Below are 25542 nucleotides of genomic sequence, written 5' to 3'. Positions count from 1 at the left end.
AGCTACTACATACTTCTATCATAGACACTATTACCTGTTTGCATGATAGGACTCATACGCTTGTTGGAAAGTCACTACACATTTGTAGGATAGCCACTACACACTTGTAACATAGTCACTACACACTTGTAACATAGTCACTACACACTTGTAGGATAGTCACTACACACTTGTAACATAGTCACAACACACTTGTAACATAGTCACTACACACTTGTAACATAGTCACTACACACTTGTACCGTAGTCACTACACACTTGTAACATAGTCACTACACACTTGTAGCATAGTCACTACACACTTGTACCATAGTCACTACACACTTGTACCATAGTCACTACACACTTGTAACATAGTCACTACACACTTTTAACATAGTCACTACACACTTGTACCATAGTCACTACACACTTGTACCATAGTCACTACACACTTGTAACATAGTCACTACACACTTGTAACATAGTCACTACACACTTGTAACATAGTCACTACACACTTGTAATAGTCACTACACGCGTGTAGGATAGTCCCTACACACTTGTAACATAGTCACTACACACTTGTAACATAGTCACTACACACTTGTAACATAGTCACCACACACTTGTAGGAAAGTCATCACACACTTGTAGTATAGTCACCACACCCTTGTCACATTGTCACTACACACTTGTAGGATAGTCACCACATCCTCGTAACATAGTCACTATACACTTGTAACACAGTCACTACACACTTGTAGAATAGTCATTACTTGTAACATAGTAACTACACACTTGTAACATAGTCACTACACACCTGTAACATAGTCACTACACACTTGTAACACAGTCACTACACACTTGTACCATTGTCACTACACAATTGTAACATAGTCAGTACACACCTGTAACATAGTCACTACACACTTTTAACATAGTCACTACACACTTGTAACATAGTCACTACACACTTGTAACATAGTCACTACACACTAGTAGGATAGTCACAACACACTTGTAACATAGTCACTACACACTAGTAGGATAGTCACAACACACTTGTAACATAGTCACTACACACTTGTAATATAGTCATTACACACTTGTAACATAGTAACTACACACTTGTAGTACAGTCACCACACCCTTGTCACATAGTCACTACACACTTGTAGGATAGTCACCACATCCTCGTAACATAGTCACAACACACTTGTAACATAGTCATTAAACAGTTGTAACATAGTCACTACACACCTGTAACATAGTCACTACACACCTGTAACATAGTCACTACACACCTGTAACATAGTCACTACACACCTGTAACATAGTCACTACACACTTGTAACATAGTCACTACACACTAGTAGGATAGTCACAACACACTTGTAACATAGTCACTACACACTAGTAGGATAGTCACAACACACTTGTAACATAGTCACTACACACTTGTAACATAGTCACTACACACTTGTAATATAGTCATTTCACACTTGTAACATAGTCACTACACACTTGTAACATAGTCACTACACACTTGTAATATAGTCACTACACACTTGTAACATAGTCACTACACACTTTTAAGATACATAAATTTTAAGATTGTTTCCTTTTCTAATTCGCAGAAATAGTGTTCACATGTGCCATGTCATGAATTGTGTATCATGTTTGTCTTTATCTTTCAGAAATGGCGATCCAAAATGTTCCAGTATTTCTTATCGGCTTGGTGATGATCTACCTCCCGACTGCAAATACATACGCTTTTGAGAAGACGGCGAGCGACACTCTCCTAGAACAGCATAATTCTGGGAAACCGGATGTTGAAACCAATATTGAAAAACGAGCCATGCCATTATCATTGAATGCAGATCTGCGCATGCTCGCCCGGATGTTGTTTGCTTCTCAGAGACGTCGTCGAGTAGATCAATACGCCCGGGTGAGACAGCAAATGTCTACCTTAGGAAAGCGAAGCGGTGGTCATTCACTCGGAATGAACGACAGAGATCCCATTGGAAACGGCCAGGAAATGTCCCATCTAGCAGAGCATGTGGTACAAAACACACAGAGGGCTTCAAAATATGAACATGTATCAGATGACGATATCGAAAATGCACATCAAAAGTTATCGTTGCTGGATACAAATGCAGCTGAGCTTCAGAAGAGGGGTCAAAGGTTATCGATAAACGGTGCGTTGTCGTCCTTGGCTGACATGTTGGCAGCGAGTGGCAGGCGTAGGCTTGAGGAAGAACTCGCCGTCAACAAAGAACGACTTTTGAAACTGGGACGTTAAGAAAGAATTGGGTGCTAATTGATTCCGAGATTTGGCCATTGGAAACAACTATTCAGTGGACAAGAACGACGATATTTTCATTAAATCTTTACAGATATATTTTAGAGATATACATACATTTACTGGAAAAGGAGACATGTAGATATGTTTTTGTTACCGATCCTGTAATTCGTATCGATCCTAAGACATATTGTCATTAATATCTGTGAGCAATAAAACAGAAGTATCGATCAAAATACAATTTGTGAACTCCTGTAATTATATTGTTTTTTTTTTAAATACCGATTTTCTTCATATTTGAACAATGCATATTTCCAATTGGAGTTTCAAATGGTCAATATTACAGCCTGTATTTTATCTTTAACAATATCATGGAGAATGAAAAATATAACAAAAAATATAAAGAAAACAATAAAAATCAGTTATCACACTTAAAAATTATCATTACCTTTGTATAATTTATAGTTGCACAGTACATCGATATCCGTCGAAGGTGGGTTCCCACCAACGTACGGATTATTGTTTCGTGCAAAAATGTATGAAAATTTACCTCGTCTATAGACACATCAAACAAAATAATCAGAAAACACGCATACTTACCGCAATCAACTTATATAAAAGAATTAATTGGAGAGATAATTGCTATTCTTAAAAAGAGTTGTAATTATTTAAGGGAAATCCAGATGCGTAAATCTAAATAAACAAATTTTTCAATTACCAATCGTCGTTCATGTTTCAGATTGAATTTTTGATAATACTAACAAGAAGAGCGAACCCCTGTGACTTGTACGCATATGCTTAGTAGCTCTATTGCAGCAGAATGTGAAAATGAATATTGATCAGCATTGAGATGTCATCTGACCTATTGCCATGGTAACCTTTACAATGACCTTATGACGTTAATAGACCTTATCAGAATTTGTCTATGTTAAAAGACAGGAATGTATATTGTTCTTATTGGTTTTGAAAAACAACGACTTCAGAGCAAAGTGACTTTTTTAGTCCGTATAAAGATGTGTAAAAAGAATATATTCCATATTGATAGATACTGTGACTTTTTCAAAATGTGCAAATTATAAGTGTTTCTGATACTTCGTACCTATACTGCAAACAAACTCATTTTTGCGAGCTCCATATCACAACATGTAAGAGACAATTAAAACTTTCGCGAAACCGTTTGCTACAGGATTATCGTTCTTTGATATATATCTTTTAATTTATGTCGGAAGAGTTACTGGAATTTGTTCGGTTGCAAAATTTTCGGAAATGAATCGATCATGAAGTAAGATTTATGTACAGTTAGTACTACAGTAATGATGATAATTTGACCTTGGATACCAATGTCTTGAGATTTGATACAACGTAACATTTTATGTTCAGTAGGTACACATGAGATTTGGCGACCTGTTGAGTTGTGGTTTTTAGGAGGTGATCGGAAACGTTGTACAATATTCATACAATTTGTATTTTGAATACCTTTGTATTTCTACATGACAAAAATGCACCAAAATGACTGTTTTGGTTCATATTGCTTAATTGTAATATACGAAATTGTAACACGATTTACTTACCGTTCGTGATACCTATGGAAACCTTGCCACTTTCGTACGTTAAGAAGAAATCAAATGGTCATTCGTTGTTATAACAGGAAGAAAATTTGCGGGCAAAAACATAAAACAAAATGCGGAAAACCGTCTTTAACGTTGTTATGATCCATAAATATTGTTTGTATTGCATTTTTACAAGTATGATATGTATCAGCAGATTTAAGCCTTTTCTTTTCCACTACATTGAAGGTCCATTTTTGTCAGGGATCTTGTCAGTCAGTCCGAAACTTCGTCGAGTTTCACAAAAAGTCTGGCAAGATCAGCCCAAAATCTGTTTATCGACCAAAGTAATATAGCAGACGTCTAATTGATTCAGAACTCAATTAGCCTCCAACAAAGGATTTGTCAGGTGGATTAAGCGTAGCGCATTCATCTTGTGGCGCGTGAAAGGTCAATGAGCGCGGGGGCGGGGTGGGGGTGGGGGTGAGAAAAAACGAGCACCTGCAAAATAGGGGGAAAGGATGGAAATAGTTCCTACATAACGTGTTTGTAAGTTTTGTTTTTCGTTTTGTTGCTTTTGGTTGTTCCGCTTGCCATTAGTTTATTTGATATTTAATAGTTTTGGCGCCTTTTTTGCGCGTAAAAACCAATTTAGTAACACCTCCGTCATCGCGCCCTTACCAACAAGTTTGCAAATTTGAAATAAACTTTGATATAGACTGGCCAAAACGCCTGTGTTGAATGCCTGAAGATAAGTTGATTTTTTTTTTTTTTTTTTTTAGTTGGTATTTGTTAGTTAGTCTTTGATATTTTTCGAAGGGACTCAAACATTTTCGGTTTCAATAACGGTATAATTGATAAACATGTGCTACCGCAAAACAGTGAACTGTTGTATTTCATTTTCTGTATATGATATTAATTGTATGTCTGCTGTTCAAAGTTAAATTCCAAGGTCAAAGTTGAATTGTTAAGACTTAGTGTTTGAATGTTTCCCAATAAAAATGTCGATATTGTCTTTCCGTCTGGCCTTTGATTTCTGCTGCTGATTTCGTGTGTTGGCACTTACACATTGAAATAATACATACAGTATTTGTGTGCGCTTAAACACAGTTTGTGTGGAGATCTTTTTACTGAGGGTCGAACAGTATCATTCGCATACATAATCGGAATATAAAGCTGCTATCTTCCCCATTCATACGCAAACACTTTCCCCCTATAATTCACGGATAAGTTTTCATTTTTTTATGAAAAGGAAACTTTTTACATTTTATATTATACATAGTTCGACGTTCCAAATATTGATGGAGTTATGTGTGACGAGGCCGATGGAGCTTTGCTAAAGTATGACAAAAAGTATGCTACGCCAGTTTCAACGCATTATTTGGCTCGATGACGTCATGAGTCATAAAATGCCTGAATTTAAAGAATTTGCTACAAGAGAAACCACCAATATTTCCGACTGTTCCATGTGTTTTTAAGACACATTTCTGTACTGTAGTAAAGAAACATGAAACTTTTCAAAATTTGTGGATTTTTTTTATTTATATCCTAATCTGCTTTTGAAAAAAATTGATAAAAACAAAAATTATCAACCTGTGAACAGTTGAAGGTCTATTTTAATTGTGGCGAATTCCCTGGACATCTTGCAGGATGCCTATAATATATACTATTCAGATAATGTCGGATGAAATAAACTTCAGGCATTAGAGATAAATAAAAATGCATCATCAAAATAACTTTGTACAGATTCCGCCTTGCCCGAAAGTTTGCCGCAACATCTATGTAGGCAATATCCATTTCTGAGGAAAAGACAGACGATTGAATTTAAATCCGATTTTTAGTAGAATGGAATAGAAAATTGTATTGTACACACATACCTAAATATAAATATATATATACACATTTTTTTTCAATGTTCAAATTCAGTAATGTAAAGTTTAAATTTCTCATAAAAACCAACACGTTGATTTCTTCCAAAGTTTGCATACTTGTAGTATTATTAGTGAGAATACAAAAAAGAAGAAAAAAATAGCATATTTCAGATTAAAAAGGCCCAAAGGCAATGTGTTTTTAGTTTAGTTAATCAACACGTCAGTGCCTTCAAACCTTTTTCACAAACTCTTATTTTTTTACCTCTCTGAAACATTACTCAATTTTTATTATCCAATTTGTATTGGTATATAGATAGTTTAAGGGGAAAATTGCGGATTTTAACATTTTCTAAACCAAACTATTGCTAAAGATATATAAAAACGTGCCAGGGTTTTATATTGTGTGCAATATTTTGATTACTAGCTTCAATATGTGTTTTATCAATTAGTACAAGAATGAAATGAATTGAAATCTGGGAGAACGGTTTTCGAACTTTTTAAAACCTTATGGAAAGAATTGGCTTCAAGTGAAGATCACAATGAATAAATAGATAAATGAATAATAATGAGAGAGAAAAAAACTTAAATGATCAATGCACAGCATAGTTACACAATTATCTGATCATCAGAATTTTAGGAAACATAACACTGTAATGTTGCAATACCTCGAATAGATTTTTGTTTTCTCGTATTTATTGTGTTTTTCCAACATTTGAATAATACTTGTCAATGGTACATATACATAATGATATTTGATTGTTTTCAGAGCGCATGAAAAAGACTTAAATGTCGTTACATCAACTGGCTCAGCATAACAATGCATTAGCCCTCAGTGAGCCAAATGTCTCGAGTTTTTGCAAGTCAGTATCCAAATGTTTTATTAATAGTTATTAAATAAGAAATAAACACACGTGACCATATTAACTAATTACACGTGTGACTAAAATCTGGTTTTATTCCTCACTGCACTTCCACATGTACTACTCAAATGAATAGAGCCAGAAGGGCCACCTTGCCAATGTCCACAATTTATAATCAATATGTATAATATGCCGGTGTTTAATCACTGAACACGTGAATATTGAAATAACATATACCTTAGACACAGCTAACAACGAAAGGCATAGTCAGCTCGTGTATGCGTAAATTTAATTCATATAAGAAATTTAATGAAAAACTCTGACTTTACGGCAGAAACATGGCCTGTGTTGGATCAGTGGGTTAGCGTGCATATTTCATGCAAAGAATGCTGTCAGAAGCCCCAGAAGAACACATCGAACGGTCACATAATACTTACAACGAGAAAAATCTGTCGTTTCACTATTACAGGTGCTGCACATTACAAACGAAGTATTTAGACTTGTTTTCAAACACTCTGGTATATCTCGGTTTGGAGACAGACACCATTCAACTAAAGGGAGACATAACAAAGAGGAAAGCGCTTTAGCAAATGGAGAAAATGTAAAGATCCGAATTTAGTCGCCTCTTACGATCATGCAATGGGGACAGCAGATAATATTAGGCCATGTATTGGTGTTGTTTGATGCAATAAATTCTTAAATTAATGACATTTCTGTTTATATTTTCGTTGATATCAATATGAACTCCACACTTCATTTCTCCAAATGAGGTCCATGAAGCACTTTGTATAAAATCTTGTTCCCTTTTTCTTATGATAATCATGCCAGTAGCTCAATTATTGAAGAATTTTGTAAATTTGATGAACTATCGTAGTGACGCATGCCCATGTGTTATTTTCATAACCACTCCAATATTTTTTCCGTATATGTAAGTGTGTCTCAAAATATCTCTTACCTTTCATAGAATAACGAAGAAGTAATTGTTTACCGCACGTTTTTCACAGTCACAAGGAGTAATGCGTCATCAATCTATTTTTTTGACACATTTTGTCTTCGCGTGGGTATACTCTTTTCAACAGCTTATATTTTTCACGCAAATTGTAACAGGAACAAATTGTATAGTCAATCAGACACTTCGGATTTTTTTAACATTTCAGAATGAGGAACAAAAAACACTAAAACATGCAATATTATAATTACTGGTAAGAATTACATTAGTTCTCTGACTAATAAAGTTTATACTACCAGAAGCTTTGAGCCCCTAAATTCTAAAACTATCGATCTGTGTGATTTAATATATGTTGGTGAAACAAAAGGACAGTTAAGACAAGCTATGAATGGTCATCATTCAGCAGTGAACCGCGGAGAGAATAAATGTTTTTATCAACATTTCAACCTCCCAGACCACTCCATACTCTCGATGAATGTTCGTATTTTGAAAAAATATACCACCGTACAAATAACCCCAAACAGAGAACACCGGTCAGTAGACAACGTGAGGAACACTATATTAGACTGTTTGGCACTGGTGCGCCATATTGCTGCAATGACCGCGTGGACTCGGTAAGAAATTTCCCCAGGCCTGGGTGCAGTAGCACTAACGATATGACGTTATTCGCTCCCCAAATTATACGTAATGTTTGCCACGGACAGAGGCATTATAATAAATCTAGCGGATATACTGTCAGGTTTGAAAACCTAATGGATACGTTACAGAAACCACTAGGTTCGTTCTACGTAATATTCGCTTCGTCTTTCCATGCTACGAAAGGTTCAAATAGATTAAGATAATACAGCCTCTGGTGACCTGTGGAAACTAGTTTGGAAACTTCTTAAAAGTATTGCTGATGTGGCACAAATCAGGCCTCTAAATCTGCCCGAACAGATTGCCGCGATCCTCCATCAACTCGCTTATTTATGAATGTTGAGTTTGTAATTAAGGGAGCGGATTCTATAAACATCAGCAATATTTTACACCAGAAGTCTGTTCAGGCTGACATTCCACCATATTTTTTAAAGAAGAAACATCCCTGCAATTTCCCACAGTTACTCCAAGCCCATTGCATCCAAATATTTCATCTACAAATAAACGCAGCAGCAACTAAACGTAGATAACCTTTGAACTTGTCCTCCGTCAGCTTGTTCTTGTTCAATCTTTACTTACAACTATGGTTCAACTGGGCACATAGTAGCTGTTGATTTAAGCATTATTCAAAATGTTAAGCTTCGAGGGTTTTTCATATTTCAGGGCCCTAAATATCGTGAAACCCCGTCTGTTTTTTGGAATGTGAATTTCAAGATACTTATGGATTTCGTTGAAACCTATACTAGAGAATGGGCGAAACGAGAACATGCTACTTTTGGTTCACTCTCTTGATGGGTTATGTCCATATATTAATAACATAAATCATATTTTAAACTACTGCAAAAATACTGTAAAATATTGCTAACATAATAATAAATGGGTAAGTTGTTTGGATTTTGGTGGATTTTTTATTTGAAGCAGTTGATGGATGGCTGATCTCTGGCGCTAATTGGTATATTGTTCCATGGTCTAATTGTAGATAGAAAGAAAGATTCATAAGAAGTAGATAAACGAAAGTAAGGAAGAGTATAGTTTTCATTATCTCTTACATTATATACATTACGTTCGCCTACCCTAGGTGGAAGGAGGTTACTTAAAAAAGGAAGGAGTTTGATTATAATGAACTTTATACATAAGTGAAAGTTTCTTAAATTTTCTTCTTTCTGATAACGGTTGAAGCTGTGGTTCATAATACAATGACTGATTGCTTGTTAAAGATGGCATACCAGTAATGATTTTTGCTGCCTCAAGTTGAACTTGTTCCAGCTTGTAGGCATCTGCCAGAGAGCAACCATCCCAAACTTCACATGCATATTCCAAAACCGGCAATACAAATGATTTGTATATTCTTAATAAAGTTTTCCTGCTCAACAATTTTTTTTAATTTTCTTAACACTGATACGTTTCTAAACATTATTTTTGAATTTCTGATATATGTAGGGACCATTTTGCATCTGATTTTAAAGTAACGCCTAAATGTCTATGGCTTTAAACGCAATTTAAAGTTTCATCTCCAAAAGAAAGTTGTATAAGTGGTACAATTTAGGAATCAGTTTTTTGGGGATTAGATTTAGTTAGCCAGTCCTGGGACCACTTATTAAGTCTCTGAAGTTCTCTATTTAAAGTACTTTGCTTTGTTTTTTTTAAGTTGGACACGATGAAGAAGAAAACATTAAATAGTGTCATCAGCAAAGAGTCGAGAAATGCTTTCCAAATTATCAACAATATAATTTATATATATATATTAAAAACAAGAGTGGTCCAAGGACATTTGTGAAGACTGTGTTAACTAGTACTTGCTGTTGACGTCCTGATATGTAACTTTTAAACCAATTTAACACCCACCCCCTACCAATTCCATATGCATGTAATTTATGTATCAATCCTCTATTCCAAACACGGTCAAAATGCTTTCCATAAATCACAAAAAAATTAGACAGGTGTGGGGTTTTTTTTTTTCTTCAAGAAAGCAACACATTTTATGGTACATTTCTAACAATTGGTATACGGTTGAATGATGCGACATAAAACCAGATTGTTTTTCATAAAAAAGGTGATTGGTCAATAAAAAAATTGTAAAGATACTTAAACACAACTCTTTCAAAAACTTTACCAATACACGATAATAATGTAATCGGGCGAAAGTTTGTCACCAAATGCCGGTCTTCCTTTTTAAATAGAGGTAAAACAATTCCTTTTTTCCAAGTAAAAGGGAAAACATTTTGGCTCATTGACATATTAAACAGAATTGTCAAGATCTAAGATATAGAATTTGCTGTGAACTTCAACATGTGATGGCTCATGGAATCATGACCAGATCCTTTACCTAATATGAGGATTTTAAGAATATCACATTGGATATAAAGGGATTCAAGAAGAAAGTCAGTTCTGTAATCAAAAGTTGGTAACGGGACATCATTTTCATCTAAGGTTGAAATTGAACAAAAATAGTTATTGAGAATATTAGATTTTCAATATCGCCCAGTTCAACATTTCCATTCTCAGAATTTACAGTTGGCGAAACAACTTCCTGTGACCCAGATTGCTTAAATGATTTACGAACAAGTCTCCAGTAAGATTTAGGATTACTAGTATCAAGATTGTCAATAACAGTTTCAACATTATCATGAAATAATTCTTTTGCATGTTTTTTCATATTATCAACCTTATTACTTTGCCTTAGTTTGAAAGATTAACTATAGACTTATTACGTTTATATTTTTTATGGAATCTATCCCTCAGCCTCATAGATTTTCTCAGTTCAGAATTCATCCACAGTTTATCACGAGGTGTTATTATAATTGATTATTTTGAGATACATTCTGTTGCGAAAGATTAAAAACTGTTTAGTAAATTCAACACTAGCATCGTCAACAGAATCAAACCTTTGAAAAAAAAATGCAGTCTAGTTAAAGTTATTTATCAGACGGTTGAACATATCAAAATCAGCATGTTTGTATAACCAAACTTCGCGAGTATAGGTGTGAGATATATTTACAGGTACAGATTAAAATACTACACGTGCATCATGGTCACTAATGATTCTGTCTATCATAATTACATTTGAATCACTACATTTAGATATATCACTTAATAAAATAGGATCAAGTAAACTGTGTCTTGTCATTCCGTGTTTGTTGGTTCATTAATAACATTGGTGAAATATAATTCTAACATAATTTGCTGTAAAATATGGTTTTGCGATATGGTTTTAAAAATCAACATTGATATCACCTACAATTATTACATAAGATGTAACTTCTTATGCTTTTCAATAGAATACTTAAAACTTTCCCAAACTGGACTATAAACAGTACATAATAAAATTAATTGACGACCTATTTCAATCTGTATCCAAAGAATTTCTCCAACCAGAAATTCAAGATCATTTCTTCGACTACATTTTAAGGAGTCAGAATAATAAACCAATATTCCTCCAGCTGAGAATTTCCGATCTTTTCTAAAAGTTTCCAAAAAACTTGGTATAAATAATTCAGTTGATGATACATGGTGATCTAAGTGCGTTTCAGTAAAACATAAAATGTTATATTCATTGGCGATATTTTCAATATAACCTAATTTATTTCGTATGCTTCTAGTATTTAATGAAATAAAGTTAATTCGTTTTCAGTGGGACCGGGGTTGGTTTCCACATCAATGTCTATGATCAAAAGTAATAATAAAACATGACAGAAACATATATTAATAAATTGAGACTGTAAGCCGATTAACATCAGAGATCCTACACTCGCTTTGGCACTAGATATTAAAATGGTTTTATGACATGTATATTTACTAGAAACACTCTAGATATTGATATGTATTTTATAAACACATTTTTTGATAACTTGTCTTCCATAACATGTATTATAAAAACTTCCGATGGAGGCCCTGTGCCAAATTGAAGACAAATCACCTTTTAACCATATTAAAAAACAGTAAATCGCACAGGGACCCCATCAATAACGGAATCTGGATACATAAACATGAATGTAATAGCCAAGGTCAATGAAACATAAACAGTGAACAGTTTGCAAAGGGAGATAATAGACAAGTAGTAGAAATGTATAGAAAGTAAAATATTGGTGATAGGTAGAGAAGGATAGTGTAAGATACCATTAGAGAAGAAATAAATCTAGCACAAGGCTAGAAAACATATGTACATGATAAGACAAAAATAAGTTGATACCGTGATAAACAATGACATAGCATGGAGTTAATGTACAAGGATTATCTACAGTTTTGTAACAACATTACAATATCAACTGATTTTAAACCTCAAATCGAGTAACTTGTAGGGAATACATTTTCCACAAAATAATTTTCATTCTTGTTAAGTTTAAGCTAGTGTTGTTTAGTTTTAAATGGATAAATGCTGCTCTTTATGATACAAAATAAATAATAGTCTGGTACAACTGGATGTTAATAGCTGTCTCCTAAAACATGTATACTGACCACAAAGAAATAAATACTGAAAATCTTGTATTAATGATTTCAAAAGATGATCTTTTATAGAATCAATAGAAACTTAATTCCAAAGGACTAACACATAGACATAAATTCTTTCGATTATTTGCAAAAGCACTCAATAAATAAGTTTTGTTGACAAATAAGAACTGACAAAAACAAATTTAAATTCCCAAGAATTTGTACTTAAGATTTCAGATTCTTGGTAATTCATGTTGACTACATAATAACTGGCAATATATACATAGTATATATGTTATTGAAGGTTTCTGAATATATTGATAATATATGACTGGATGACAACATAGGTACAAATTCTGAAGATCTTATGTAAAAAAATATCATAATGTTGATATATTTACGGAATTCATAATAAATGGCACATTGACATAAAAAACCTAAGAACTTGAACTTAAGATCTCAGAACTTTGTAATTACTTAACACAAAGACAGAGATTCTTAAGATCTTGTACAGAAGACTTAGAATCTCGAAAACTCGGTAATTTCAGACACACATATATATATTGTGTGGACCTTGTATTTATTTTTATATAAATCCATATCATAAGGACGAGATCAAAAAGTTCATGTACAAGTATTTACATTAAATGCAGATCAAAGTTGCTCTAGAATGGTCCACCCACATTGCACATGATGTCAAGACGGTCAATATCACAATGAGAGTTAATTTTAATTTGTCTGAACTTGTGTGCACTTTCACAAAGATCTTGCCATCAATCGTCCAAGCGGAAGTGATGTCATCATTCCGACGGAGCTGATTGAGTCGCGTTACCAGTTCTTGGCGCGTTCGCATTGGATCCTCGGTAATGAAGATTTTCGCGGGATTTTTGTTGTGTTTAACAGCTAATTTATATTTCGCTTTAAAGATCGAGTTCTTGATCTTCCAATTACGAAATCGACACATCAATTGGGCCTTCCCTTGGACGTTGATTTTCCCGATGATGTTGGATCTACTGATATCATCAGCAGACATATTTATACCTAGTTTATCTTTTACAAAATTAACAATGACACCATCTGTTTCCTGAAGCTGATTTGGAGTGAGGGGTACATTATGAAACCCACAGCTGATTCCATAGTCAAGGGCCCGTTCCCATAATCAAGAAGTCGTCAACTGACAGACAAACTCGTACACAAGGGTTCAAAGGTTCAAAAGTGTTATGGTCACCATAATTATCTCATTGAAAAATATTCTATTTTTCTGTTACATGAAACCGGGCCTATTTGATGCTTGTTCGTTCGTTTGCCTGTTGGTTGTATACCTTGTTCTGATTTGAGAACGTAACATTACTAACTTTGATTTCCAAAGTTAACATGGCGGATGTCGTCGATGATTTGCAATGGATTTTAATTGGATGTTGAGTTGATATCAGTCTTAAATTCCTATGGGTTTTTTAATTGTATTTTGAATTAATTTTCAAAGTTTACTCTACGATTTACCATAAATCTTAATTGTGTTTTGTCTTGATATAAACATTTGATTAACCAAAGGGGTTTTTAATTGTATTTGTATTAATATAAATTTTTAATTAAGCCTATGGTTTACCATTCCAGTTAAAACTTTGTGATGATGTAATCTTCAAATTCACTCTAGTGTTTGCTATAAATTTTAATTGAATTGTGATGATATAAACGTTTGACTAACCCTACGGCTTACATCATCATTAAGTATAACAATCCTATATTTGGATAATCTTCCTATCATTAAACTCTTTAATGTATAACCCAATATATATGACATGACCATTTCTATCAGCTGATACTTCCGGTACCTTTTTTTTTTTTTTTTTTAATTTTGTCCTTTTACATTTTGTTTGAATGTTGGTGTTTTGTGTTAATTAACATGTCAGTTGCATTAACTTATAAACATCGACTCATTATTCGAAGTTTTATTCAACAAAATGTAAACATGTTTTGCTTGTTTGTTAGGCTTATTGCATAGAGTTTCAAGACATCAGTGTGGCCAATGCGAAGGGAGATAACTCGCGCTGAATTCTTGGTTTTCAGAGCCATCCACCAACATCAAGCTGCAGATTGAAACTTCCCCGTCCTATCAAACTGCTTCACGGATTGAGGAACCAAATGTCATTTGATGAGAAGGTATTTAGGTTACTGATTCAATGAAAGACTTTCGAGAGATGCAGGTTGATAGTCTCAATGACGTCTCGGTCAAATATCTTTTTATTCAATTGACGCCTTTGTTGTTCGTTAGTATATGTAATGGTTCCGTTGTTGTTAACATTATCTTATTTGACAATGAGTTGGGAACGAGAAATTACTGACGTGCATTGACCGAAACTCACATTGCGGGTTTGTCGATGAAGCAGAAGATGGCATGCCTTCCGGGAAATCTGTACGTTTTTATGTGTCTCCGTGAAAATCGTTTGTATGTATTTCGTCTTCGTTTCATCACTTTTAAATACTAAATGAAATTCTGTTGACATATCGGCACTTTCTTTGTTCTTTTTAAATTTATTTTGCATATTATTTATCAACTGATTCCAAGAGATTCAGCAAACACGATTTGTTCCAAAATAAAAAGTAGACGTCAAGGTTTACAGTTTGCCACTACAAACATACCTATCTGTAATATGTTGGTCACGAAGTATACCACACGTTGTATTCTATACTCAATAAAATATAAATGTGTAAATTATATTTAAATAACTTCGGCATTTTTCTTCAGAATCAGAAACCCGTTCGGTTCTACTTACATGTATCTATTACACAGTTGATGCAAAGAGCATGTGGCAAGTCAAATCAAACGAAGACCGAAACGGCAATTACATTTCCAATATATTTCATTGTAACGTTAAATTTCATAACCTTCAGTGGCGGTATAAAAGTGCTCCATTTCATCGTAAGGTCAAGTTCTCTTTTTAGGACTGAAAAGTATTCAGATATTTTTTCAGTGGTTAAGAGGTGACGTGTGTAGAAATATGAAAGTGAAGTGCAAGTTTTGAGTTTTCGAATGATTTTCTTTCACTGTTGAACAACGGTACGATCGATTTATCTGTTTCGCGGGCCAACAATTTTACATAAAGTTTTTAAGAAAGAAGATAAATATCGGCGTCTTTTCTAAGAGAGGTGATTAACATAACACAGCTGAAACATGAGAAATTGATTGAATGTATCGAAACGTTATGCAAGGTCAAAGATCGGCGTTCGGGCAGTAGAGCTACGGTAGTCACTAATAGGAACACTTAATTGATGCTGCCAGAAAATTTTCAAACGTAAGACTTGAAACATCAAACAGTCCAGTTTTTTTTATATCTTTTGACTTCTTCCAGGATTTACATTGGAGGATTTCTTAAGTGAAATATGATCCTGATTAAAGCATTTTATAGGTAGCACAGAGACTTCAAACAGGAACAGGCGATTACTGCCAATATGACCATCTGCAGACAACAAAGACTCTTACTGATTAGTTTGGATAGAAGCCGACTATACATGAAGGTTAGGGTAATGCGTTGTTAGTAGAGGGGAGGGAAAACGTGCTAGCTGATACCACATCAAGCCCACAATTTATATACGCCAATGTTGTCAAGCCTTGATCATTACATCCTTATATACGCCAATGTTGTCAAAGCCTTGATCATTACATCCTTATATACGCCAATGTTGTCAAAACCTTGATCATTACATCCTTATATACGCCAATGTTGTCAAAACCTTGATCATTACATCCTTATATACGCCAATGTTGTCAAAACCTTGATCATTACATCCTTATATACGCCAATGTTGTCAAAGCCTTGATCATTACATCCTTATATACGCCAATGTTGTCAAAACCTTGATCATTACATCCTTATATACGCCAATGTTGTCAAAGCCTTGATCATTACATCCTTATATACGCCAATGTTGTCAAAACCTTGATCATTACATCCTTATATACGCCAATGTTGTCAAAGCCTTGATCATTACATCCTTATATACGCCAATGTTGTCAAAGCCTTGATCATTACATCCTTATATACGCCAATGTTGTCAAAACCTTGATCATTACATCCTTATATACGCCAATGTTGTCAAAGCCTTGATCATTACATCCTTATATACGCCAATGTTGTCAAAACCTTGATCATTACATCCTTATATACGCCAATGTTGTCAAAACCTTGATCATTACATCCTTATATACGCCAATGTTGTCAAAACCTTGATCATTACCTCCTTATATACGCCAATGTTGTCAAAACCTTGATCATTACCTCCTTATATACGCCAATGTTGTCAAAACCTTGATCATTACCTCCTTATATACGCCAATGTTGTCAAAGCCTTGATCATTACATCCTTATATACGCCAATGTTGTCAAAGCCTTGATCATTACATCCTTATATACGCCAATGTTGTCAAAACCTTGATCATTACATCCTTATATACGCCAATGTTGTCAAAACCTTGATCATTACATCCTTATATACGCCAATGTTGTCAAAGCCTTGATCATTACATCCTTATATACGCCAATGTTGTCAAAACCTTGATCATTACATCCTTATATACGCCAATGTTGTCAAAGCCTTGATCATTACATCCTTATATACGCCAATGTTGTCAAAACCTTGATCATTACATCCTTATATACGCCAATGTTGTCAAAACCTTGATCATTACATCCTTATATACGCCAATGTTGTCAAAACCTTGATCATTACCTCCTTATATACGCCAATGTTGTCAAAACCTTGATCATTACCTCCTTATATACGCCAATGTTGTCAAAACCTTGATCATTACATCCTTATATACGCCAATGTTGTCAAAGCCTTGATCATTACATCCTTATATACGCCAATGTTGTCAAAACCTTGATCATTACATCCTTATATACGCCAATGTTGTCAAAACCTTGATCATTACATCCTTATATACGCCAATGTTGTCAAAACCTTGATCATTACCTCCTTATATACGCCAATGTTGTCAAAACCTTGATCATTACCTCCTTATATACGCCAATGTTGTCAAAACCTTGATCATTACCTCCTTATATACGCCAATGTTGTCAAAGCCTTGATCATTACATCCTTTATACGCCAATGTTGTCAAAGCCTTGATCATTACATCCTTATATACGCCAATGTTGTCAAAACCTTGATCATTACATCCTTATATACGCCAATGTTGTCAAAACCTTGATCATTACATCCTTATATACGCCAATGTTGTCAAAGCCTTGATCATTACATCCTTATATACGCCAATGTTGTCAAAGCCTTGATCATTACATCCTTATATACGCCAATGTTGTCAAAGCCTTGATCATTACATCCTGTAATGTCATGATTATATATTTACTCTGGGAGGGACCGAGCTGTGATCAACCTAGGCCAATAGTGCATTTGTTTAACAAATAGTATCTGTTGGCAGATGGAACAGGGCTATGGATTTACCAGGTACCATTTCATTTCTAAGAGAAATTCTGTGAGCAAGGTTGACTGACAGAATCACCATCAATACCTGGAATATGTACTTGTATAGAGCCTATTGGTTGATCAAAAAAATTAAATAATGTTCTGTTGTGAATTTGATATAATCAAGCAGTAAATATGTCCTGAGTCAATTTAGGTTGTGAGCAAATGGGCGCGTCATTAATTACTCCATGGTTGTAAAAGATAATTATGACGTGCCTGCGTATCATAAACCCTGTAAACATGGGTAACGTTTTTATTTATATGCCGAGGGAACTTCTTTCATTGGAGGCAATATATAAAACACTATTATACTTGTATGAATGAGAGGTATAATGTAGAGTTGCAGTAGACACCAAGCTGCCCATCTCCAATTATTTATGGTCATGCTTGCGACTGCAGATGATTCGTTATGTCCAAAACTACAGTTAATGAATCACAGCAGTGACATGCCTCAGTTTGAGCTGATGCCAGTTCCCTGTTATTGTATCATTTGATCTGTCTGAAGTTTGTAAACAGCATCCTTCGTGATCAGCAGATTACTACACAGACCACACGCCCTTTATTCGAAAGGTTGCTGTCGTTGGTTGTATGTTAGTACAAATGCTTGATCGTTCGATTAAGTGATTTGGTACGTGGAAGAATGTCGCTGTGTTTGAATTGTTGTACAAATTTTGCTCTTCATTGTAAAATTACTATTTTACGTAACTCTCCACAGAGTCCCTTCCTTCAACTATTTCTTCATGCAAATGAACAGTAACGGTAACTCTCTTGTTAAGTTTGGCTTCATTTCTTGCTTATTTCTATTATTATTTACTCGGGTAAAGAGTTATGTCCCCTTGACATGGCTATGTTCATTACAGTTAAATTCATTAGTCAGCAGAGTGGTTATTTTTATGTAGGATAAACAAACAAATAATCTTATTATTCTACTAATTTTATCTTACATATAAAGCCAAAAATATTTCGCCTAAACACGTGGCACAAGGTTCAATAAGATACAGAACAATTATCAATTCAAATCGCCCTTCGTCCATACGTCTTTAAACCATTCTTGTTTCCTCTTTATCTGAGGAAACGCTAAATTGATCATTCTCACATTTCTTATCTAGGTTTCACTTTTTGGTTCTAAGTAGTAAAACATCAACATGATAAACAAGAAGGCAGCCATGTTATATTTTGACAGTCCCTATTTCCTATAGATATTCTTAAGAAACGCTGAATTTATCAATCTCAAATTTCATTTGAAGTTGTTTTTTCATTATGCATGGATGTGCATTGCATATCTTGGGACTGAGCAGAGAATCCAGTGGCTGAGAGGCGGCGACGTTTGACAATGACATTCTTAATATTCTTATCGTAATATCTGTAAAAAACACTTGATGTATCATCCTCTAATTCAATATGTGGGTTATTTTATGACTGATTAGAAACATAAAACATGCGACCATCTTAATTTTTTTTTTTTTTTTTTTTGCTTTTTTATCGCTATTTCTTGAAAAGCACTGGATGGATCTCAAATTTCGCAGGTAGGTAATTGTTACCCATAGTTGTGACCCTTGGATATTGGGACCGATGGAAAAAAAACTGAAACGGCTGAAAGGAGACCATCTTGGATTTTGTAGATTAAAGTTTTTCGTTTGTCAAAATCCAAATGTGTAAAAGCAAGCTTAATAATGGAAGTAAGGAAAAGAATAAGTTGATATTGTTGATATAAGTTGCAATTAATGGCATGCCTGTTGATTTTTCCTGAAACCGTTTTATTTTTTTCTAACAAAATTCCATGTTTTGAAGTATATCGACCTAAATAAACTGTAATAAGAGAATTCTTGGAAATTTGCATTCATTTTTCTAATCAGGTTGGGAAGACTGTCATTAAGTATGATAATCATAACCATTATGATGTGTATCAACTTTTTATTATTGTAATGAATGGCTATTTATAGATTTTCTCTTTATTTATGCTTGTTCATGTTTGCTATTGATAGTATATATCGTAAGTAATACAACGTCATCATTGTAAATAGATATGAATAAAAGCTAAGTCATTATACATCCTGACCTTAAATAAAGCGAGTAGTCACAAACTAGGGCTATATATACACTCTAGGTGGGACAAGGTTGTGATCAATCCTGGCTAATAGTTCGTTTAATTAAGGTGTGTTTGTGGGCTGATGGAACAGGGCTGTGGATTCAAGGTGTACAACTCCATTGCAATTAGAAATTTGACTGACAATATTTTTATAAATACCTGAAATATGTGCTTGTATAGAGCCTGGCTGGCTGATCATTAAAATAAATACTGTTCTTTTGAGAATTTGATATTATCAAGCATGCAGGTCCTGGGCCAGGTTAGGAGAACTGGTGGTAAGCAAACGAGGGCGAGTGTAATTAGTCGAGGGTTGTAAAGGGCAATAAGGACGTGTATGCGTATCGAAAACTCCGTAGATCAATGAAGATGGGTAACACACATGTATCTCATGGGATTGTTCTGTTTATTATGTCCTTAGGACACCCTCCATTTGATGCAAAATGTAAAACCACCAGAATATATATGAGCGAGAGGTAGTGATGTATTATGTAGAGTTGGAGTAAAAACAATTATTTTTGGTCTTCACTACTTTTGAAGATAGTAGTAAATTCGTAATGATCAGGCACCGCCAATTAGCATGGGTTGTATAAATTGTTTATTCATGTAACATAAGAATTTTCCTAGGTTTGCCTTCTTGTCGAATTTCTGTTTGGCACCATGTTTGATAATGGTAGTAAATACTGCGTATGTTTTCAGAAATCGGCATTAACTATACTTGGTGCCAACAAATGCCCTGCCCACTATCAGTTTGGTTATCAAATGTTTAATTTCATTTTTTATAATGGGTATTGAATCATCTTAATTTTTCTTCTTTACTTCTTTATGCTCGGAATAGTTGATTTGTTATGCCAAAGCAAGAGGTGGTTAGGCCTATCTTTAAAGAACGAATCCTAATTATGATTATTCAGTTTGCCTGTTTCGATCATGCCATGGGGCTCATTTCAAGTGTATTTCAGCAGTGAATTTGTCATTCACTTGTTGTACAAGTCCGACATGATAATCAGTTTGAGCATTAAAGTTATAGTGCCACACTTCAGAATATAAATATGTACTTGATGTTCATTTGACTTTACCAGATACACGCCAGTTATGAAAATTGTTGAATTATGGGGCTAATGCACCTCCCGATCTGATTTCGGAAATTTGACAGTCAGTTTTGATTATCTTTAATCGCCTCCTAAATTTGAAATTTAGACACTTATAATCACTAACGAGTCCAAGAAGGACGAGTCAGCTGTATGTTATAGTTTAATTCATTGTTTGTCTCTTTTTACAATACAATATAAATTCGTATCCAAAAGGTGATCATTCACTTGTGTGGGTTTTGTACAATCATTTGGCCTGGGTACCAAACTGCACCAATTACATCAAATGAAATTGTACAGAGACCGTTTTAAAATGTGTGCGATTAAAATATACTGTAACACTTGGTATCATTCTGATCGTTTTTTGGGCTGTGTGACTGTAGTAGAAACATACTTTGTACCTTAGATATTAAGTGTTACAGTGTATAGCTCACCCAGCTAAAACCTTCACTTAATATAAACAACCCTTAAAATTTACATAGCAAACTTGTCACATGTACCACACCCAGGGAGAAAGTGATATCCCACACAGGAGAAAGTAATATCCCGCCCAGGAGAAGGTGATATCACACCCAGGAGAAAGGGATACCACACCCAGGAGAAAGTGATACCACACCCAGGAGTAAGTGATATCACACCCAGAAGTAAGTGATATCACACCCAGTGAGAAAGTGATACCACACCCAGGGAGAAAGTGATATCACACCCAGGAGAAAGTAATATTCCATTCAGGAGAAAGTGGTACCACAACCAGGGAGAAAGTAATATCCAATCCAGGAGAAAGTGATATCACCACCAGGAGAAAGTGATATCTCACCCAGGAGTAAGTGATATCACACCCAGTGAGAAAGTGATATCACACCCAGGGAGAAAGTAATATCCCATCAAGGAGAAAGTGATATCACCACCAGGAGAAAGTGATATCACACCCAGGAGTAAGTGATATCACACCCAGGAGAAAGTGATACCACACCCAGGAGTAAATGATATCACACCCAGTGAGAAAGTGATATCACACCCAGGGAGAAAGTAATATCCCATCAAGGAGAAAGTGATATCACCACCAGGAGAAAGTGATATCACACCCAGGAGTAAGTGATATCACACCCAGGAGAAAGTGATACCACACCCAGGAGTAAGTGATATCACCACCAGGAGAAAGAGATATCACACCCAGGGAGAAAGTGATACCACACCCAGGAGAAAGTGATATCACCACCAGGAGAAAGTGATATCACCACCAGGAGAATGTGATACCACACACAAGAGAAAGTAATATCCCACCCAGGAGAAAGTGATATCACACCCAGGAGAAAGTGATACCACACCCAGGAGTAAGTGATATCCCACCCAGGAGTAAGTGATACCCCATCCAGGAGTAAGTGATATCCCATCCAGGAGAAAGTGATGCAACACCCAGAGAGAAAGTGATACCCCACACAGGAGAAAGTAATATTCCGCCCAGGAGAAGGTGATATCACACCCAGGAGAAAGGGATACCACACCCAAGAGAAAGTAATATCCCATCCAGGAGAAAGTGATATCACACCCAGGAGAAAGTAATATCCCAACCCGGAGAAAGTGATACCACACCCAGGGAGAAAGTAATATCCCATCAAGGAGAAAGTGATACCACACCCAGGAGTAAGTGATATCACACCCAGGAGAAAGTGATACCACACCCAGGAGTAAGTGATATCCCACCCAGAAGTAAGTGATATCACACCCAGTGAGTAAGTGATATCACACCCAGGGAGAAAGTAATATCCAATCCAGGAGAAAGTGATACCACAACCAGGGAGAAAGTAATATCCCGCCCAGGAGTAAGGGATATCACCACCAGGAGAAAGTGATATCACACCCAGGAGAAAGTGATATCCAATATAAGAGTAAGTGATATCCCACCAAGGAGAAAGTTATATCCCACCCAGGAGTAAGTGATATCCCACCCAGGGAGAAAGTGATATCACCACCAGGAGAAAGTGATATCACACCCAGGAGTAAGTGATATCCCATCCAGGAGTAAGTGATGTCCCACCCAGGAGTAAGTGATGTCCCACCCAGGAGTAAGTGATATCCCACCCAGGAGTATGTGATACCCCATCCAGGAGTAAGTCATATCCCATCCAGGAGAAAGTAATATCCCATCCAGGAGAAAGTGATGCCACACCCAGGGAGAAAGTGATACCACACACAGGGGACAAGTAATTTCCCGCCAAGGAGTAAGTAATATCCAATCCAGGAGAAAGTGATGCCACACCCAGGGAGAAAGTGATACCACACACAGGAGAAAGTAATATCACACCCAGGAGAAAGTGATACCACACCCAGGAGTAAGTGATATCCCACCCAGAAGTAAGTGATATCACACCCGGTGAGTAAGTGATATCACACCCAGGGAGAAAGTAATATCCAATCCAGGAGAAAGTGATACCACAACCAGGAGAAAGTGATATCCCATATAAGAGTAAGTGATATCCCACCAAGGAGAAAGTGATATCCTACCCAGGAGTAAGTGATATCCCACCCAGGGAGAAAGTGATATCACCACCAGGAGAAAGTGATATCACACTCAGGAGTAAGTGATATCCCATCCAGGAGTAAGTGATGTCCCACCCAGGAGTAAGTGATATCCCACCCAGGAGTATGTGATACCCCATCCAGGAGTAAGTCATATCCCATCCAGGAGAAAGTAATATCCCATCCAGGAGAAAGTGATGCCACACCCAGGGAGAAACTGATACCACACACAGGGGAAAGTAATTTCCCGCCAAGGAGTAAGTAATATCCCATCCAGGAGAAAGTGATGCCACACCCAGGGAGAAAGTGATACCACACACAGGAGAAAGTAATATCACACCCAGGAGAAAGTGATACCACACCCAGGAGTAAGTGATATCCCACCCAGGAGTAAGTGATACCCCATCCAGGAGTAAGTGATATCCCATCCAGGAGAAAGTAATATCCCATCCAGGAGAAAGTGATGCCACACCCAGGGAGAAAGTGATACCACACACAGGAGAAAGTAATATCCCGCCCAGGAGTAAGTGATATCACAACCAGGAGAATGTGATACCACACCCAGGAGAAAGTAATATCCCATCCAGGAGAAAGTAATATCCCGCCCAGGAGTAAGTGATATCACCACCAGGAGAAAGTGATATCACACCCAGGGAGAAAGTGATACCACACCCAGGGAGAAAGTGATACCACACCCAGGAGAAAGTGATTCCCATCCAGGAATAGGTGGTATCACACCAACGCTCTTTTTTATTTATATATATATTGCCATTTCTTCAATCGTTGTCCCATTTTGTTATCAATAAAGTCGGCCCTGAGGAAATGCACTTTTTTGTCTGACGAAAATTAATTTACGATTACTTACTTCGACTGACCAAGACTTACGTGCCGGTGTGGTCAATAAAGCCGAAGATGTTTACTCTTCCATAACGCCATGTTTCATTCTTCTTATGAATTTATTTCAATTTTATAATAGAATATTAGTTTGGATTATGACTGCGTTCACATGTTGATATTTTCTTGTTCTTGCACACTAAGTCGTCTTTCAGAAACCGCATTTAAACATAGGATTGTGATTGTTTTGGCAACTCTTGCACACAGACAAAGTACTGATTTTATAACACAGATTGACAAATCAGTTGCAAAGAATAAGAGAGAATAAGAGGCCACAATTTTTTTATCCTTTTTTTACTTAGTACAGCACAATATTAGTGTCACCTGTTCACCTGTCATTTAATACAATAACGTTGTTTTTATATCAGCAACAAAACTAACCTCGAGATGTTTCAATTCTTTGTGTCGTTTATTAGTGTAGACAAACAACAAAGCATCAGGTAGCCTCTTCTATAGTACACTGGTTGACTTAGCATCATATGTGCCATAATAAAAAATATATTACAGTTAACGATCTTTGATCTTTATAAATCTCAATAAGATTATCAAACGATATTAGAATTAAAATTAAAAAATTAATTAAGTCTCTAAAAACTCATACAAATTCACCTGCATAATTACATATGTATGCAATACGACATGAAAGAATAAAAAATGAAAACCGATCGATGCACTTTAACATTTGTTTAAGATCATTACTCTGTCTAGTCATAAGGATGTGATATTCGGTCTTCAACTTGTCATGTCTAATTAAAATATGAATTATTGAATACTTCTGGATGATCCACCTTGTTAGTCATTTTTATGATACATTAATACAGCGATTGAAAGCCATGACACTACTAATCAAAATATCACCATATCTATACGTAAACTATACCGTATCTGAATT

At 35.5% G+C, this 25542-nt stretch overlaps 1 protein-coding gene and 1 pseudogene across 1 annotated transcript; both read left to right on the top strand.

Moving 5' to 3' along the window:
- The first annotated feature begins 1681 nt into the window (after positions 1–1681).
- LOC132560376 (uncharacterized) lies at positions 1682–2284 on the top strand. The gene has a single exon (XM_060225045.1). The coding sequence runs from the start codon at positions 1682–1684 to the stop codon at positions 2282–2284; it is 603 nt and encodes a 200-aa protein (XP_060081028.1).
- Positions 2285–7895: 5611 nt separating this feature from the next.
- Positions 7896–8939, top strand: LOC132560375 (uncharacterized; annotated as a pseudogene).
- The last annotated feature ends 16603 nt before the right edge of the window (positions 8940–25542 follow it).

The sequence above is a fragment of the Ylistrum balloti genome, unplaced genomic scaffold (genome assembly GCF_031769215.1).
Source record: "Ylistrum balloti isolate Yb309-2 unplaced genomic scaffold, AGI_CSIRO_Ybal_v1 Utg371054, whole genome shotgun sequence".
NCBI lineage: Eukaryota > Metazoa > Mollusca > Bivalvia > Pectinida > Pectinidae > Ylistrum > Ylistrum balloti.
The sequence above is the reverse complement of the archived record's forward strand: the minus strand, read 5'-3'. Positions and strand labels throughout refer to the sequence as shown.